This window comes from Cheilinus undulatus, linkage group 22, assembly GCF_018320785.1.
Source record: "Cheilinus undulatus linkage group 22, ASM1832078v1, whole genome shotgun sequence".
NCBI lineage: Eukaryota > Metazoa > Chordata > Actinopteri > Labriformes > Labridae > Cheilinus > Cheilinus undulatus.
Window position 1 is genome coordinate 32,358,642 of NC_054886.1, and position 20,138 is coordinate 32,378,779.

Genomic DNA, 20,138 nt, shown 5'->3' on the forward strand with positions numbered 1-20,138 from the left:
TACTGGCAACAGGAAGTGACACAAATGGGTCATATCTTCATTCCTCTTATTGGGCTTAACCTCTTGAGCTCTTATTTTGAAAGAAAGGCCTCAATAATTTACAGTAAACACAGTTATGTTTCATTGAACGATGTCTCCCTGGCAATGGTGAGCATTTCAATACCTTGCCAATTTGACAGGAAGTACGTGCAACTCTCCCACCAAACATCCGACTGCCTTCAAATTTCACATTCAAGATAAAGGTCTGCTCCTCTATATATTCGGAGGTTAATTTCTTTGTTTTGATACAGCACCCTTACTGGCAACAGGAAGTGACACAATCGGGCCATTTCTTTATTGGTGAGCAATTCACTATCATGCTGTTTAACAGGAAGTCACTGAAGTCGAGTCATTTTTTGGCCAAATTGTGATACCTGCCTAACTCTACTCACCTAAACCTTGAAATATGACTTTGGCAATTAAGCTGTGAGGCTAACGATATGAGACTTCTGACTCACATCACAAGACCGATTAGAGTTTGCCCCTCTAAATATCTGAATGTGTATTTCATGTTTTTGCTGATGCGCCCCCTACTGTAAGAAAGCATAAGCATCTTAAACATTTAATGACTGTTTTTTTTTTTTCTTATTTTACATGATAAATAACAGTCCTAGGAGGATCAACATGCTTTCTGTGCTCCGCTGCAGCACACAACATGGTTTGCTTAAGCACAATTATATTTATATAATCTATTTAAAAGTTTAAATAAAATTCTGATATTGTGACAGTTCTATAATATCATACATGTTTAACTAAACTCTGAAAGATATTAGGTTACAAGCAAGATAGCTCATTTGAGACACTTCAAACAGATTTTACTATTTTTGGAAAACAGCATTGTTTTTTTATAGCCAATCTTAATTCTCTTTTCTTTGGTGGAACACTTCTTGCAACTCATTATATGTTCATTTTCATCTGTTATTCATCTCTTTCTTCCTTTTATTCTCCTCGCTCCCTCTCAGCCTGCCTTTTGTCATAAATGAGAACTCAAAGTCCCCTTTTTCTGCTTCTAATTTACATCTTTGTCTTCTTTTGCAAGCCTCTGTTATTTCTTCACATTTCAGAAATAAAAAACATGCAGTTTTTGGGAACACATTTGTTTTAAATGTTGGAGGAGAAAAATCATCAAAAGGAGGGGAAGTCCTTTCTTCCATCTGGCCTGAGGAGAGGCCGAATCAGGATAGATCAGTGATAAAGAAGAGGAAACTGAAAAGATAAAATCAGAGATAGAATCAAATAAAGTAAAGAAGTAGAAAGATAAGTAGAGGAACAAATCAAATACCAGATATGGTTTGTAAATGTCCCTCTGTAATTATGAACATGTCATATACATGTTTCACTATGGATAAAACAAAATACTGTTGTTTTACTTAAACAAGACTGTTGTAACAATATTTAGACCATGTAAGACTTCTATGTCCTGTATTAGGGCCCGAGCACCAACCTTGGAGCAAAGACATAACACTGACATGTCATGAATGGACGCCTCACTGGTGATATTCAACATTTACATATCTCGCCAGATTACTCGCCAGATTAAATTGTCATAGGAAATATTGTGACTAAATTTAAATTATGATAAATTACCCAGCCCTAATCCTGAGTCTTCACCTTAAAATTCCATAAGCCCAATAGGGACTTGCTATGTTATCATTGTAATATTTTAATTTGTAAAAAAAAAAAAAGAAGAAAAGAAAAAAAACATCTTTAGTGATGTAAATATGAATTCAGGGCGATATGTAAATGTAAAATTCATATTTCTATTTCTCCATTTCAACATTTTTTTTTCATTTTAAGCTCAACGTCTATGTACAAAGTTGTGAAAGTTGCACACTGCACTATATTTTATTTATTTCTGTGCCAGTAATACTGATCATGATTCTAAACTATGGACAGGATTCCTCAAATGCTGGGCTTACACTAAAAGATTTTCACAGTCACAGACTAAAAACTGAAAGTCTTTAGTAAATTTTAGGAGTCTTACTGGAGTCACGGCGTGCTCCCGTCATCTCTATCGTTAAGTTTAAGGTGGTAATCTGCGTTGTTTTATATCAGTCTTTTCCTAGTCTTTGACTTGCGATCGCAAGTGGCAGTGATGTAATACTATCAACAACCAATAGATGAGCTCTGACAAAACCGGAAACAGGAAACCTGCCGGTCAAAATAACCACAAAAGCGGTTACGTTTTCTCTTCTGTTGTCATGGACTCTAAACCTGAACTAGCTAAACTAAGGCTTCATGCTTCGGCCCAGATGAGTTTCCCTGCTCATTTCTTCCAGCTACACTCATCAAAATTCAGACAAGGTAAAAAATTACTCTGGTGTGTGAGTATTTTGTTTTTTTTGTTGTATTACTCAAAACCTACAGTCTGTGAATTTGGTAGGAAATTTCAGATGGTTACCTGTCTAGAGGCACCTTACATGTGCTTGTACTCCAGGCCCTAAGTAGCTGTCCGGTGGCAAAATGGGTGAAAATATTTAAGAGGTCAAAAGTGGCAAAAAAAATTGGAAAATGTGGCAACAAATGGGTTGTAAAGTGGCAAAACTGAGAAAACTTGGCAAAAATTAGCAAGAGAGTGGCAAAAACGGCTAATATGGATTAAAAGTGGCAACAGGAAGTTGAAAAAACCTGGCAACAAGTGGCTATAACATGACCCAATGGGCCAAAATGGGTTTAAAGGGGCAAAAGAAGTAGTAAAAGTTTGCACCAAGTGGCTGCAAAGGTGGAGAAATGATAAATAAAGTGGAAAAATTGAAAAAAAGAGCAAAAAATTGGTTTAAAAGGGCAAAAGAAGTAGTAAAAATTGGCACAAAATGGCTATAAATTAACGAAAAAATTGGCAAAAACATTCAAAGTGGCAAAAAGAAGTGGGAAAAATATGTGACAAGTGGCAATCAAGTGACAAAATGGAAAAAGCGGCAAAAAGGACAGTTCAAACACAGCGTTCAGTTTATTTTGGGTGTTCCTGGGTAGGCATTTCTGAATACAGCACTATTCGCATGGGGTTAGTATTACCTTTGGACTTATGGAATTCTTACTCTGCAAATTACACACACGGTTGATTCGTACAGGTCCTGCATGATTATTAAGAACTACCAGAGGTCCCTAGGTAATACTAATACCATGCGAATAGGGCTTAGTTTCACCTGTATTTCTTCAGGATTTAGATTCATGATAAAAGGTGTAGATGTGGAAGGTGAACAGGAAAACTTGCATGCATTTTAGTGCTTGGTGTGACTTTCTTCTTGTGTGATTTTAAATCACATCCTTTTATGGTATACCCTCCAGTCAAGTTTGGGAGAAGAAAGCTACTTTTTACGGGTTTTGTTAATATGGAGCTTGGATCAACATTACTTAAATCAGGAAACCTCAGCCCTGATTGATTTTCATGAAACAGCACCAAGCACATTTTTTGTCTCAAGATGAAATGTTTAAATTGTTGAAAAGAACAGCATCCATCTTTTTTAAAAATTTTTTCTCCATTCCCCTCGTTTGTCTCACCGCGTCTCTGTCTCCCTCTGGTATGCAGACCCGCTGAGTCTCTCCCTCTGATGCTCTTGTAAAACCTGAAACTGTGTGAATCTGTGTGTTCTGCATTAAAACAGCTGATTCTTTCCCACACTTGAAGTCTGAACATATCTGTGTGTTTCTGTGAAATATGGTTAATAATTCCCTTTAAAGCGAGCGTGTATTTATCAAACCTCTTTCTGATGCGGCCTATAGAACAACATAAATAATAGTGTGTTTGTGTTTTATCCTCGGAGCGAACTCCTGTCAGAGTCTGGAAACACAGAAACCACTTCAAAGAATCAGGCAGATGTGGCCTCTGTTTGTAGTCTGTGTGTAGTTCAGAGTGTGTATTCCTGTGTGTTTAGCACTAGCTGGATTAGCCTACAAGTGTGTGAAGAATCAATAAAGAGAGAGAGAGAGGATCAGAGGAATGTGTGAAGGATTGATTTTCAGCAGATGATGTTTCATCTCAACGTGTGTGGATGTGGAGTACAGTGGGAAGCTTCAGCTTTGATTAAGTTTCTGCACAAACATGAAGGAGAGAAAAACACTAATAATTAAACGGATGGTAACAGAAGTTTGGAAAAACACCATCTGTTTAAAGAAACGAAGGAGCAGGAGCCTCTATCATCCAGGGGGAGGGAGTGGAGAGGGTGGACTCGTACAGGTACCTGGGGGTATACTTTCTTCCTGAGGAGACTCAGGTCTTTGGGTGTTTGTAACCGGCTCCTGAGAATCCTCTAAAAGTCTGTGGTGGCATCAAGACTGGTGAGGTCAACAGGATCAGCAACGGTCTGCCTGCCATAGTGAAGCTAATGTAGCCTGGCCTAAGAAGCTACACTGCTAACAGGCTGCTGAGAGGCTAAATCCCCACAGCTAGTGTCACACATTTTCACTCAGTATAGGCTATACAATAATCAGGCTCCGCCCCCTTATAGCGAGTCAGAACAGGAACAGACGATATTGTGGAGCCTTTAGGATTAGTTGTGACGTTTGAAACCACGGTTAATCATGGCGTTATAGCTGCCTCAGCCACACATAAGGGGGCACAAAGGGGAGAGCTTTGGGGGGCCCAGCAAAATGGGGGGGGCCATGGAAGTCAGAAAAATCATGGTCCATTGTAAATGTAAACTGTGATAACCGTATTCTGTTTTTAACCTGAATAGCGATCACTCTTAGCAAAGCAATAAAAAATTTTGAGGGGTGAAAGTGGCAAAATGAAGGGTCAAAAAGAGCCAAAAAGCAGCAATGAGTTAAAAGTGGCAAAAATATGAAAAACATAGGCAAAGAGTGGCAAAAATTGGTTAAAAGGTACAAAGAGAAGTTGCAAAAACAGGTGAAAAATGGGCAAAGAAGGTAAAAATGTGGCTAAATTGGGCAGAACATTGTTTTAAAGTGGCAAAAACTGCAATAAACTGCAAAATGGGTTAAAAGTGGCAAAAAGAAAAACGTTTGCAAAAATGGAAAATGGTCAGCATGGCAAAAAATGCTAAAAAGTGGCAAAAGGTGGCTATAAAATTGCAAAAATGGTCTAAGAGTTGCAGAATTGAGTAAAAAGTGGTGACAAACAGGGAAAAAAAGCAAAAATTGGTTAAAAGTGGCAAAAAAAAGTGTAAACAAAAAGTTGGCTTGAAAGTGGCAAAATTGGGCAAAAACAAGCTAAAAGTTGAAAAAATTGATTAAAGAGGCCCAAAAGTCACAAAACGGCCCCAAGTAGCTATCAAGTGACAAAATAGGTAAAACATCTATAACGAGTCAAAAGTGTCAAAAAAGTGGGAAAATGCGGCAACAAATAGGCAAAGTGGCAAAAATGACCAAAACTTAGGGCAAAAATGAGCAAGACAGTAGCAAAAACTGCTAATATGGATTAAAAGTGGCAACAGGAAGTTGAAATAAACCGGCAACAAGTGGCTTTACAGTGACAAAATGGGCATAAACAGCAAAAATGGATTTAAAGGGGCAAAAGAAACAGTAAAAGTTGGCACAAAATGGCTATAAATTAGCAAATCAGGCAAAAGTGGAGAAATAGGTGAAAAAAATTGGCAAAAACATTAAAAGTGGCAAAAAAGTGGGAAAAATATGTGACAAGTGGCAATCAAGTGACAAAATGGAAAAAGGGTCAAAATTGGAAAGAAAGAGTTTGTAAAAATGGGCAAATAAAAGCAAAACGGAATGTAAAGGTGACATAAAAATTAAGTAAAATGGATGGCAAACTAATTTTAAGGGGTTAAAAAGTAATAACATAATATTTAATATCAGTACCCAATAATAGCTTCATGCACTTTCAGCTCTAAAATAAAGCAACTGTTAGCAAGGATGCTAGCACCAATGCTATGGATCCAGCACACATGCTTTGATATCATCCTCAGTAAATACGGCTGCTGGGGGGGGGCCTTCTCTGGGGTTTTCAGGGGCCCAGCAAATTCTGTGGGCAGTCCTGGTCCTCAGTGTGTGAAAACAGAAACCTTTCCTACAAAAAAAAAAAAAAAGACTTAACTAGAGAGTAAGCCGTCCTTGAGCAGAAAAAGCTTTTTTATCTGCAACTTTAAAGCCACCAAACTTCCTCAAACAGGAATTTTATCTTAAAAGCACGAGTCACTGGTCTACTACATCAGGAACAGGTTGTGTTGTTATGTGGCATTAGTTTTTTAGTAAACAGCTTAATTTCAAACAGTTTAGCTCTTAGAAACAGAAATACTCTCAGTTATTTGAACAAAGCAGAGGCGTGAGGACTTGTGGCTCCTGCTGCCTCTGTGTTATAAATTGATGAGAGCGAGTCGTCAGACTAGATGATGTGGTTGTGTTTGATTCAAAGAGCTGCCTTGTTTCCAGAGGGAAAGATTTCAGAGGTGCAATGCAGCAAACAACAGGTGCTTTATAAGGCAAATAGAGACCTGGGCTGCAGAATGGTCTCTGTGAGTTTGTGTTCATCAATAATGAATGCTGGGAGTGTAGCAGGGATGTTAGGGGCTTAGTGCTCATGTATATTTTAACGAGTGACCGTGTGAGACTGTGTCTGAGCTACAATCATTCCCAGGAGACGAATCCTGATTCAACTGTGTTCAAACAGGAGAGAAAGATAAGGAGGAAGGAAAGGATGGAGGGAGGGAAGAAGAAACAAGAATACTGACGAGGAATTTCCTTTACATCAACTGTTTCATGAATTACATACAATTACATTATAATATATCTGACATCTGTCTACTGAAAAAGATTGTATGTATATTGTTCATTAATGCTGTTGATATAAATCCAATGAAAATCCAAAACTTATTATTATTAGTAAATACCATGTTGTGGTTGACAGAAGTGATATAGCACTGTATGCTGATGTCGCTGTATTTTACTTCTAAAAAAAGGTATAATTGAGTTAAAATTGTAAACAGATGTTATTCCCTGTTAGATAATATGACCCCCCCAAATTTGGGTGAAAAAAAAAAAAACATTCTCAGTTGCTGTATGGCTGCCAAGAATTTAGCTTTGCTAGCTTGGCCGCTAGCATTAGCCTCTTCATCCCCCTCTTCATCTAACAAAGATGGATACCATTTATGACAACAAGTACTGATAAATAGAACAAAATTAGTTTAAAAGCAATTAATCCATAGTAGTTAATCTAAAAATGAGGGTGTAATGAGCTTTATGCTATAAAGGAGGAGGCTGGGGTGGAGGAGGTGAAGCTTTATACTATAAAGGAGGAGGCTGGGGTGGAGGAATTCAAGCTTTATGCTATAAAGGAGGAGGCTGGGGTGGAGGAGGTGAAGCTTTATGCTATAAAGGAGGAGGCTGGGGTGGAGGAGGTAAAGCTTTATGCTATAAAGGAGGAGGCTGGGGTGGAAGAAGTGAAGCTTTATGCTATAAAGGAGGAGGCTGGGGTGGAAGAGGTGAAGCTTTATGCTATAAAGGAGGAGGCTGGGGTGGAGGAGGTGAAGCTTTATGTTCGAAAGGAGGAGGCTGGGGTGGAGGGGATGACGCTTTATGCTATAAAGGAGGAGGCTGGGGTGGAGGAGGTGAAGCTTTATGCTATAAAGGAGGAGGCTGGGGTGGAGGAGGTGAAGCTTTATGCTATAAAGGAGGAGGCTGGGTCGGAGGAGGTTAAGCTTGGCCAGCAGTAGCATGGTGCATTAGCATTAATGCAAGCAGAGATTAGTGAGTAGTACGTCATATTTAAATACATCGCTGTGTTGAGAGAAAGCGCAGTGATTGGCTGGGGGAGCTGGGAGGTGATATCTGTGATCAGCTGACTGTCAGCTGATCACAGCTGGGTGTATGACTACTGTGTCTTGCATGGACTAACACTGTGCTTTATTATCTGATGACCAAAACATCATTTTAACTACCTGACAAAGCCATAAAACGTTTATCTAATGCTTTATTTTCCTTAAATCAAAGAAAGCGTGTTGTTACTGGATGTCTTGTACATCTAAGTACTAAAAGTTTCAGGCGTTGTTCTAGAAAAATGTGTTTATTCACGAGTAAGCCGACTGTATGATATTGGTCAACATAATCATCATATATTCAGAGGTTATGCAATGAAGTTATATTTATAGATGTATTATTCTATTTACATAGAAGTTAATATGGATAACTGGTGCTGATCTCTTTAAAACAGGCCTATGTTTAACTCTATCAAACGAATGAAAAAGAAGAAAGTGAGGAGAAATCCTCTCATTGAAGATGAAGATGTGACCAAGGAGAAAGAAAAACAAAGCGGGGGAGCGCGAGAACGACCAGACTGAAGGTTTTTACTGACATTCTCCAGGTGTCTCCTTACACGCCGTCAAACCCTCACTGAGGGGGGCCTGGGGGGTCAGGACAGTGGAGCACCTGTTCCTGGTTCTGTCCCTCTACACCATGAAGACGCTCACACACAAACACAAACGTCTTCAGGTCAGTAGAACAGAAGCTCAAACAGCCAATCAGGAAGTAGCACTCTTTGGTTGCCATGGTGACAGAGCAGTCAGAGAGGGGCTGTGTTTGGAACATTCTACAACATTCTATCCTTTGATGTTCAAAGCTCAACTGAACTGTCAGGCATGTATGCCAGTATGATGTCATGAGATTTGGCTCTTTATTTAGTCAAAGTACAACTACATTACCAAAAAAGTTGGGACACCATTTAAAATCTTAAAAAAGAAATCAATGATTTTTTGAATCATCAATGAATTATTGACTCAATTTCAACATATCAGATGTTGAAACTAAGGCATTTTACCATTTCATAAATAATATTAGCTCATCTTGAATTTGATGGCAGCAACAGAGCTCAAAAAAGTAGGGACAAAGTTTAAAATGTTAGCCTCCCTTTAATAGTACGCAGACTTTAATGGACAGGTGACTCATAAACTTGAAGGCTGGACCCCTCTCTCAGTCACTGAGTCTTGGTGGATGTGATTAATCTTCAGGACTGAGTTGAACCGGCCGCAGAGAGACTGCACCGTAACACGAAGGTCGCAGGTCCAAACCTCCGTCCTGCTGACGAGCACAAGACTTCAGGAATGCTGCCGCAGCCCCAGGAATGTGTGTGAGTGTGAGTGTGTGTGTGCTGCGCTGACTCGGCACAATCGGTGCGGTGGACCTGATGGGCTGGAGAGCTGCCCGGAGCTGGAATGTGACCATCACACAGACGTACGGGGGGTATGAGGGTGTGTTCAGGCGTGTGTGAATAACAGAGAGAGAGACACTGAGTTTATCTGAGCTTCCTTCTGTAGATGAGGACATATTACAGAAAATGTCAGAGATACAGGTCTATACTGGGGATCTGATGAGTTTGAAGGAGTCAGGAGATGTGACAATCTCTCCCCAAATCAGAGAGCCAAAACTTGCATTTACAGTTTAGAAAGAACTATAAATACAGCTTTGTCTAACATATGATGAACAGTTAGTATTGCTTTTAGGCAGTATGCTGATGATTCCGTGGTTTATTTGATAAAAGAGCCAAAAGAAATAGAGAAAACTGGAGCTCAAAATATCAACAAATCAAGGAATGTCTTCAAATATTTAGTTGTTTCAGCCAAAAGCCTAAAATGAACAGATATTAAGCTAACAGCATGACCGTGAACATAATGCATGGATGGTAATGAATCTCTAATTTACATATACACTATTTTATGCCAAATAGACTGTTTCATATCTACATCGTATGAATGTAGTACGCATTCATCTGGGAAAGCTCCCAATCTTATGCCCCATTTATATGACAACATTTTGCTTCATTTTCTGTTTTCGTTTCCAAAAAGTTCCACGTTCAGACGGCAACATTTTCAAAATGATATCTGTTCACACGAGATTGCGGGAAACACCAAAAACGATGTAGTATACATGCCAGGCCAGTAGATAGCAGTGTGATTTTCGTGCCTGCACCAGATTCTGACTCGACCCATACGGTAAATCAACACTTTGTTGGAGAAGTACAGTTAAATTCAAAAGAGTGAGGAGCACAAACAGTACACTGGTGTCGGCCATCTTTGTTTTGGGCTTCCCCTCTGCTCATGCGTTATAAGCCTACTCGCGCACGGATATTTACTGCAGTCGCAGTGCGCATGTTCGATTTCAGAAGGTGCTGTTTTCCCTGTTTACACGGAAACGGGGGCGTGTTGAAACACTTCCATTCTGGAGCCCGTTTCCAAAAAGTTCAGTTTTCAGGCACCAAAACGCCGTTGCCTTGTAAACGGACAGCCAAAATGCTACAAAACTTTTGCGCTTTTTACTCAAAAATGTCGTGTAAACGGGGCATAAGTGTTTGAGAAGGGTGGGACTTGAAAAAATTCTCTGAAGGTGATGGGACGAACAATCTGCCCGTCACATTCAAAACGGGCCAATCAGAGCTATGTGACAGAATGAGGTAGTAGGCAGGCGCAGCTCCAACAATAACCTGAGCTCATCAGTAGCTGCCGTAGTTTATGAATGTTGGAGCTTGTTGGTAGATAAAACTGCAGCCATCTGGGAAGTGCAAAAACATCCTTTTGTAGTAACAAAGAAATGTTTCCAAGTTCTGGTTAGACTACAGCTATACTACCGTTACACCTAAGCTAATTGTTACATCAGCAGTATTAAACCCTGTAATGGGTACCAAATGAAAAGTCCACAACAAACTGATAAAATTCTGATTCATCTTCTGGAAACCACGAATGTTTGAACCAAACCACTGCTGATATAATTCAAAGAGTAAGTCAGAGTCTGATCAGCTGATGCCATTAAAGAAAATGTGTTTTTTATTATTTCTGGATGGATTTCTGATCAGTGAGTGGTCTGTAATTCTATGACTGGATGACCAGAGTAAATGTCTCCTCTGTCCACCAGCAGGTGCTTTGTTTTTGCTGTGTTGGGTTTAGAGTCTTACTGGGTCAAAGACCGTCACCTGACCTGATGTTTAAACCACGATATGAAACTGACTCTTCACGTGAGCGTCAGACATGAGCTCCTCTGACAGGAAATGACCCGTGACACCCTCAGGTTAAAGTTTCCTCCGGACTCTCAGGATAAACGCGGCTAAGATTTCCAAAAACCAGTCAACAGGTATCTCATTATAGTCTCACACTGAGGTATTTACTCTCTGAGAACTGCAGTTCAGCTCTCCAATCAGAGAAATAGCTTAAAACTTCAGCATTTAGCAACTAATTAGGTTAATTTACAGCAGGTCAGTGACATGACTGGGTATAAAAGGAGCATTTTAGAGAGGCTGTCTCTCAGAAATAAAGATGGGCAGAGGTTCACCAATCTGAGAAAAATCTCCGAGAGCAAGGGTCAAGGCTGCAAGTGAGTATTGGATGCTGGTGATATGGGGGCCCTCAGGGGCCACTGCATTAAAAACAGACCTGATTCTGTAGTGGAAATCCCTGCAAGCACTCAGGAACACTTCCAGAAATCATTTTCTGTTGACACAGTTAGCCGTGCCATCCACAAATGACAGTTAAAGATAGATCCTGCAAAGAAAAAGCCAAATGTGAACAGGATCCAGAAACACTGCAAACTTCTCTGGGCCAACGCTTATCAAAAATGGACTGAAGAAAAAAGGAAAACTGTTCTGTGGTCACAGGAATCAAAATTAGAAGTTATTTTTGGAAACCTTGGACACCGTGTCCCGTGGACTTAAGCCTGATTTACGCTTCTGCGTCGCGTCGATGGCATAGCTACGCATAGCCCTCTGTGTCGATGCAGACCCCTATGCTGTAGCCTGATGCGCGCCTCCAAAAAATCCCAACTATGCATCGCGGTGACGTGGACCGCAAGGGCTGTGATTGGTCTGCTTAGAACATCATTCACCTGTTCTCAGCCTCGACTCGTTTAGTGGTCGTATAGACCACCTCCGCAAACATCTTCCCTGTCGCCTGCGCTTCAACATTTGCAATAAAATAATTTTTTGGTCGATATTAATGAGCTCCAACTCCAAACACACCCGCTCCACCTTGGTCGCCATTGTGACAGAGGTGGAGCCGGAGCCTGTGACCGGCAGATAAACAAGGATTCGGATGTGACCCCTCTGAAACCACACACACACACACACACACAAACACACACCCAGCAGCATGGCGGTGAATTGCAGAGGGACGCGTTCCCTCAACGCAGAACTTCAAATGTTCAACGATGGCGTCACGTCAATGGCGTAGGTACGGCATCATGTTGACGATGCAGAAACATAAATCAGGCTGAAAGAGGAGAGATACCGTCCAGCTTGTTTATCAATGCTAAACCACATTCCACATCCATCACAACAGCATGGCTTCACAGTAGAAGAGTCCAGGTCCTGAACTGGCTTACCTGCAGTCCAGACCTTTCACCAATAGAAAACATTTGGAGCATCATTAAAGGAAAATTCAGCAAAGAAGACCCAGGACTGTTTAGAAGCTAGACTCAAACTTCAGTCAAGAATGGGACAACATTTCTCTCTTCACTTCCCAGACGTTTACAGAGTGTTGTTTAAAGAGGGGATGCTACACAATGGTAAACATGACCTGTCCCAACTTTTTTGAGCTAATATTTTTCATTAAATGGTAGAAGGTCTCAGTCATCTGGTTTGTTGTTTATTTTCTATTGTAAATAAAATATGGGTGCATGAGATTTGAAAATTATCGCATTCTGTCTTTATTAACATTTTACACAGCGCCCCAACTTTTTTGGAAATTGGCTTGTTTAATCTCCCTGCTTTCGAACACTCTGAATGCAGGACTGAAATGAATGATAGAGTATTTCTAATCCCTAAAAGTGAGTTCACATAGCAGTCATACCTCTGCAGCTCTGACGTTCTCAGCAGTCATGTGACCCCAGCATGATCGGAGCTTGCCGACCTTTGACTGAATTATCAAACTGATTGAATTTGTGGACACTCGGAAACTAAACGGATAAAGATAAAACCTTTAATTCCAGTCTGTGTGGGATTATTTCTGCATCTCTGTGAGGACATTTTTCATCTGAGCAGATTTGAAGACTGTTTGAAGGTCAGATTCGGAGACCAGGCTGGGGCAGAGAAGTCGGCAGGAGTATAATAAAGTGTGTGTGTATAATCTCCTATATGTGTGGTAATCTAGAAAAAATGCTCTTAGATTACGCTGCATGTCTCACCAGATTAGTGCCCTAGTTTTTCCAGTCTGCCTGTCACACATACGCTAATATAAATTAGTCATCCCTCATTAAATCTGAGCCTAAAGTCAGCTGTCAGTTAACATAAGACCCCAACACTGCCTCTAGTGCTCGCTGGTGGAACTACAGCCACATATGAATAATTAATTGAGTATCCCATCATGCTTAGAGTGTAACGCATTGATCTCTATGTGCGTTTCTGTCCCAGCATGTGTGCGTTTTAAGCTAACAGTTCCCATGGTCCCATGATCCTGCTGGAAGAATCTGAGGAATGTTCACGGCTGCACATTCCTGCACATACACCTACCTACTGTCTGTGTGAGAGTGTGTGTGTAAGAGGGAAAGTGTGTGTGCTTTAATTCGTTTAAGTAACTAATCAGTATATCACTATTTCATGTGATTTTTCAAAATAAAAGTGAAAGAATATGATATCGTAAAAGTCAAGCCTGATGGGTTAGTGGCTGAAATAGAGGAGTAGGAGTCTGTAAGTTAGGAAGGTTACACAATAATGGATTATAAACATGGCAGGCCAGGAAAGAAGAAAATTTAAACCAGTTTTTAACATGACAACACCATAAATTCACATGCTAACCCATTTTAAGCACATGCTAAGCTTCTGGTATCACTCTGGATATTTTTGTGGGGGTTTTTTTGCAAAAGGTTGGATTTTTCTATTTATTTAGTGATCATGTTGTCTGTGTCCCTGAAAATGGCACATCTTTTTGCAGAAAGGTTGTTTTCTTGATAAGTTTTGAAATTCCAATTTCATTTTTTTAAAGTGCCTACAGTTATCTCTGTATAAATGTACCCAACCCAAATAAGCCTAAAAATGTCCACGGTAAAAGACATTGATTAAAGAAATTATCTAAAAATATTTTTCCTAATTTTTAAATATGCTTTTCATCAACTCCAGTACTATGGAAGCCCGTTTCCACCACTTAAAAAAGAAAAATGTGAAAGTTAGGGAATTAAAACAGAAAGAATCCTAAATCATAATTATGAGATAAAAAGTCATAATTATGACTTTTAAACTCCTATTTTTAATCTCATAATTACGAATTTTTATCTTATAATTATGACCTAGGAATTTTTTTTCAAGAACTGCTTTACTTTTCTTTTTTATTTGGCAGAAATGTGCTTCCATACAGTCCTGACCAAAACTACGAAACATTTAAATTCTTTTTAAAGTCCTTCAAATGCTGGTTTGTAATAGTTTTCTTGTTTATGAAAAAACCCACAAAAACATATTTTTAGAAAAATAAATGTCAGGTGGCTGTGGTATTGTTTCAAGCATAGTCCTGAATATGTAAAATTTTCTTAGAAACAAAAACTGATTTTGATGCATCTTTGGTTTTTGTGTAGTACTTAATAAGCCATTCAGAGCCAAAAATTTCTACTTAAATAAACTATAAAATAAATAAGCTATAAAAATATTATCATCTGATATTTTCCAATTATTTTGACTTAAATCTTTCAGTCAAATTCCATCCTGATAAAAAAAATCACAGATATTCAATAATTTTCAGGGTTTAACCCTTTAAACGGAAGTATGAATACAAGCGCTCACTGTTTATATGAAAAACAAACGTAAAAATTGGGTTATTTTCTAAATATACATGATAGAGGGCTGGGTTTTTCTCTGATTATAGTCTTGTACGTGTCAAAGATTAGTAACAAAATCAATATTAATGCATGATTAGAAACCGATTTAAAACTTTACTCCTAAATAAGCCCTTCCTTGCCAAAAATGTCCCATCTACTCCCATTATAAACACATTTTTCATCTCTCTGCCATAGCAGAATAAAAACATGAACTCTGTAACGCTAGTGATTCATTTTGAAGAAAATTAGTAAAATTTGTCATTTTTAGCGTACACACCTAAAAAGAGCTATTTTTATATTATAATCATTATATTTATAAGCCAATGCATGAAACACATCATTTCTAAGTGTTGAAACAGCTTTAAAACACTGCAGTAATGCTATTTTTCAATTAAAAAAAACAGTGCAAACTAGCATCATATTGATGCAATCATCCCAATTATTTTAAAAATAATTTGTGAATTGCAATAAATATCTAACAACAACACAGGTCCTCTTTGTTTTGTTTTAAAAACAGAATGGACAGAGCCTGCAATATTTTATGTTTAATAACAAAGAAGTTTCATGACGTTGTTTTGTAGTTTACAAAATGTTAATAAATCTGACCGATATTGGAGGATTAATCAAACGTGACTTTAGGAGAAAAACGACGGTCCATGTGTTCGTTCTGTTTGCTGTGAAAAAGCAAAAATCAATGCCGGCTGAGGAGGCCATGTAGTTTAATGCAGTGGTTCTCAACTGGTGGGTCAGGGCCTAGAAGCGGGTTGCGGATGTGTGCCTGGGGAAAAAAAAGGCACTAAATTGTCTATGAGACTCTAGAAAAGATGCATATTTTGTCCTGTTTCATTGTTTCATAACTCCTTTTATACTGTCTTTGGTCCAAGCTCTATTATTTTCATCAAATACATCTGATTGACCCAAAAATCTCCAAAATTTGGGTTGCAATTCTCCTTGAGGAGATGATGGTGGTCCCGTGGCTCAACCAGTTGGGAACCACTGGTTTAGAGTTCATATATGAGAGCTGTTTTCTGGTTAGGGCTGCTGCCTCTCATTGGCTGCAGCGGGTGCACCGATCTGTGTGATGTCAAATATGTTTGATACAGATGCACTGATACATCAGTTTCACATCAGTGTGAGCCCTGATGACAAAAATCAGCCATCAGTGAATAATGTGGCATGAGGAGAAATCAGAATCCACTGTTTGTGCTTTTACAAACTGTCGATGTTAGCTTCTTGAAAACAGAATAATTTTAAAAAATCACCTTTTCAAATACAACTGGAAAAAATCTCCAGACTTAAAGCTCTAACTGAAGATGATTTTCAGTGGTGCGTCAAGTGTAAAATAAACTGTTTGATAGTTCAAATTTCCTGTAAACTATGCTTAAAGCTTAAAAACATTCAGTTGAATCAGTAAAAATTCAGAGATAAGAATATCTACTAGAGAATCTAAAAAACAACCTTAGAGTTTTCCTCTTCATTGCTGAGTAAAAGGAGAAGCTCACACACACACACACACTTTCTCTGACCTCACACACACACAGCAGCTGTGGTTCAGTTTGTTTACAAAGACGACAAAACAGGAGACACAAAGGCACCTGAACACCACACATGCACCCAGACGCTGATGTCACCGGCTGGTCCCTGAACGCCACACACAGAAAACACAATGCACCGCTGAACCAGGTGTTGATGATTCTGCACTCAGAAAAGTCTTTAGTATCATTCTCTGAGGGGGTGACGTCGCCCCCTGCTGGCTGCAGTCAGTCAGCTTTAGTACAAGTCAGAGTGTCCAGATAAAACCGTCCCATCACTGAGGAGACTAAAGCGAAAACTAGGGAAGATTCACAGGAGAAACTGACGACAGAAACCAGACTGCTGGCCTCTAAAGACACAGATCCTCTACATCTCCAGGAACCATCTCATGAAAAGAAGAAAAAAGGCACAATATTCCTGATACCAAAGCCCTCAGCAGACATCTATCCACTTTATTTTGCAGGAAAACTAATAAATTCTGACTGTTTTATTATCCTGTTATCTTGGATGGAAATATTTTCAAAAAGTTACTTTTCATAAAATAATTTGTAAATGTCTCATCACCTTTCAAAGAAACAACTTGAAGGTTTCCAGAGCAGAGACGACGTTCTTTTAAAAAAGTTGAAGAGAAAACAGAAACACACCAGAGGACATCTGTGACTCGGTGAATCTCTCTTACCTGACTCTGCAGGTGAATCAATGGTGATGTCATCTCTTCCTCCTCTTCTGTCTCCTCTTTTTCATCACTTTTTGCCTCCTCCTCTTCCTCTTTTATCTTCTCCTCCTCTCCTTTGCGCACTTCCTTCTTCTTGCCTCCTTCCTCCTCCGACCGTGTGATCTCATTGGTCGTTTCCATGTGAGCAGTGCCAAACGGCTCAGAGGGACAAGACTCATCCTCAATGGTGACGATGGACACTCTGACTTCGTCGTCTTCCTCTCCTCCTCTTCCTCTGCAGAGAGAGGAGGAGAGGAAAGGAGAGGAGGTGAAAGAGGAGGAGGCAGAGATAGGAGTGTGACCACCAATCAGATGCCTCCTTGATTTGACTTTGGCGTCAGTCTTCATCATCTCTTCCTCCTCTTCCTCTTCTTCATCTTCTTCTCTGGTCCTGGATGGAGTTTGTATACTTCTGTCTTCCTCCTCTTCAATAACGTCTCCCCTCTCCTCCTCCTCCCTCCTCTCTGCTCGCTCTTCCTCCATCTTTTTCCTCTTTCACACTGCAGACGTACCACCAAACATCCTAGAGAAGAAGAAACAAGCATGAGGTGGTTGGAAAGCTTTGATTTGAAATCAAACAAATATGGACCTTTTGAATAAATATAACAAAAAAGTTAACACTTTTCCTTTTCCTTCCTTTTCCACTTAGTCAAAACTATCTACCTCTATCTCAGTTAAACCATAGATAGCTTAACATGTCTTGGTAATTGTGGGTGAATCTCATGTTGAAGAAGGTCGGGAGAAGAGCAAAAACATCTTTTCCACCATGAAAAGCTTTCAGTTTGGCTCTTCACTCTATGTAATAAATGAATGTGGACCCATTCTGGTAAAACTGTCCCTTTACTGGGGGGGGGAGTCACTGAAGCTTTGTGAGGTTATAGACTCAAAGCACTTTGTAGAAGGATTGTATGGAACTGGGCCTTTAGAGGCTTGTGTTCTGCTTGCATATGCACACTAGCTAGTGCTTACATGCATTTACCTGTTTAAAGTGATTTTTAATCACCTGTTAGTAAAACTGTACACTGTTGGAAAATTTAAGGGGAAGTTTATGGCAGTGATCATCAACTAGTGGTCCAGAGGTCACATCAAGCCCCCCCCCATCTTCCTATCCGACCCCCAGAGCCATGATCAAATTCAGAACATGTGCGGCGAAAAACATACATCGAGGTATTTCAGGTATCCTTATTTCCATAACCATCTACAGCCATGAAATGACTCAAAAACAACTGAAACAGTTTCATCAGGAATGACTTTGTGATTCATCTATTTCTCAGAGATCCCCCCGTCAGCTGTTAGCAGCATTTATAATTTATGTTAACACGTATTTATCAGTCCATTCTTGATTTAAAAAAAAAAAAAAAAAAGACATTTTCTGTGGAAACTTTTGGCTTTAGGCATTATGGGAGTGAAATTTTCCTGCTTGTGTTTTACCACTATCTCTACACAGCATATCAGTGTCAAACAACAACATGACAGCCATGGAAATACGCAGCTAAAATATCTCAGGCGCCCCCTTGTGGCTGGCTGCGATATAGGGACTGATCTCACTGTTAGAGCGTAAAAATTACGTACATTTGAAAGAAAATTAAAACATCTAAAAAAAAGTTAGACAACTTTAGAATTTTCTTTAGTTTAAGTGAAAGTTTGGTCCCCAAAGTGCCTGTTTAGGGAAGAACTGGCCCTTGTACAAATGTAGTTGATGCTCCCCAGTTTAATACATGAATACCACCAAATCCTACAAGACATTAACTTTTTTAAACTCTAGCTCTTCAGTCACATTTTCAACCAAAAGCAAGCAATAAAGAGAAACGCTGTCAGCTGTACAAATACGATGGCAAATTTCAAATGTTGAAAACTTATTTTTGAAGAAATGACCTGATATTTGATGTCCAGGACTTCTTAACAGGCACAGATAATATCTGATTTTATCGGTTCATAGAAAAGTTTAAAACCTTTGCATCGTGACCACTCCACTGTGAAATATTCTCTCTGTATTTAAATGCTCAAACTGTTAATCAGAAGTCCTAAAACAGTGAAAATCAACACCGATCTCTGCAGCTGTTTTATCACCTTTAAGCTCACTTATTTGGTTTTATGGCGCCCGTTTGTTTCACTCTCATCTTTTTAAAAAGGTTTGATTCAGCCACAGTAAACGGCTGTTGTTAACAAACTGTCAAAACAGCTCATCAAAATCTGATCAAAAGCAAAAGAAGTTACAGGAGCAGGTTGCAAAGCTGCCAGTGGAAACTAATCAGAGAAATGTTTGCTTAAGGCATCATAAACCAGATTTTAATAATCCACTGTGATACTAAATAGTACTTTTACATGTCTAGAACACCAAATACTGAATTATTGATTGTGTTCAAAACCAAAAATCATACAATATCTCTGACACCTGCTACGTGTTGCACATTTACTGGTAAAGACTGACTAAGATTAAAATTAAGTCTGAAAATCTTAAGTTTCTGTATCGGTCTGATTTTACTGATCATAATACCGGAGACTGTGTCGTTTAAAACGAGAAAACTGAAAAAGTAAGTAAGAATTGAAAAGTTCAGCCACCACTTTAACCATAACAGACAGGAGGGTGTTCAGGTAAATTATCAACATTAGTCCAACATTTGAGACTTTTGTGGTTTGGGTGAATAAATGTATATGAACAAGAAACCAAGGTTTCTACTGGAGCAATTCAAAGACACAGCGCAGGTAATTTACACCTGGATTAGCGTTATACACATTAAATAAAAACATCAATGCATGAAAATAAACATTATAATCCTTGCATGTCCTTAAACCAAGAATTAAATGGTTAAAGTGAACCAAACTGACCTCCTGCGGATCCTTCGGACTTTAATTTTTAAACACCGGCTTCGTCTTTTCTCCTCTTTCCTTTTATTTCGCTGATCTTCTTTAATATTTTCACACACAATCAAATCCAACAGCTTAGTAGTCAACTTGGGTTCATTAAATTTATGTTTTTATGCTGTTAAGCTCTCTAAAAGTAGAAAAAGAAAACTTTGAGCGCCCCGTTGTTTTCTGCTCTTGCACATGGAGCTTTGTTTGGCGCGCTTGAATGACGTCAGTCACATTAGTTACGCTGTTTTCGCGCGCCTTGTAACGTCTTAAAGCGACAGTGCTCATTTCAAAACAAGAGCTCCGCGTT

At 39.2% G+C, this 20,138-nt stretch overlaps 1 protein-coding gene across 1 annotated transcript in view; it reads right to left on the reverse strand.

Moving 5' to 3' along the window:
- Positions 1 to 20,035, reverse strand: part of LOC121504571 (F-box/WD repeat-containing protein 7-like) — a 49,239-nt gene extending 29,204 nt beyond the window's left edge. The window contains exons 1-2 of the mRNA XM_041779462.1: positions 19,805 to 20,035; positions 16,940 to 17,498 (exon numbers count right to left, since the gene is read on the reverse strand). Coding sequence (XP_041635396.1) covers positions 16,940 to 17,458 — 519 coding nt within the window. The 5' untranslated portion in view covers positions 17,459 to 17,498; positions 19,805 to 20,035. The remainder of the gene's footprint in view (positions 1 to 16,939; positions 17,499 to 19,804) is intronic.
- Positions 20,036 to 20,138: the final 103 nt, after the last annotated feature.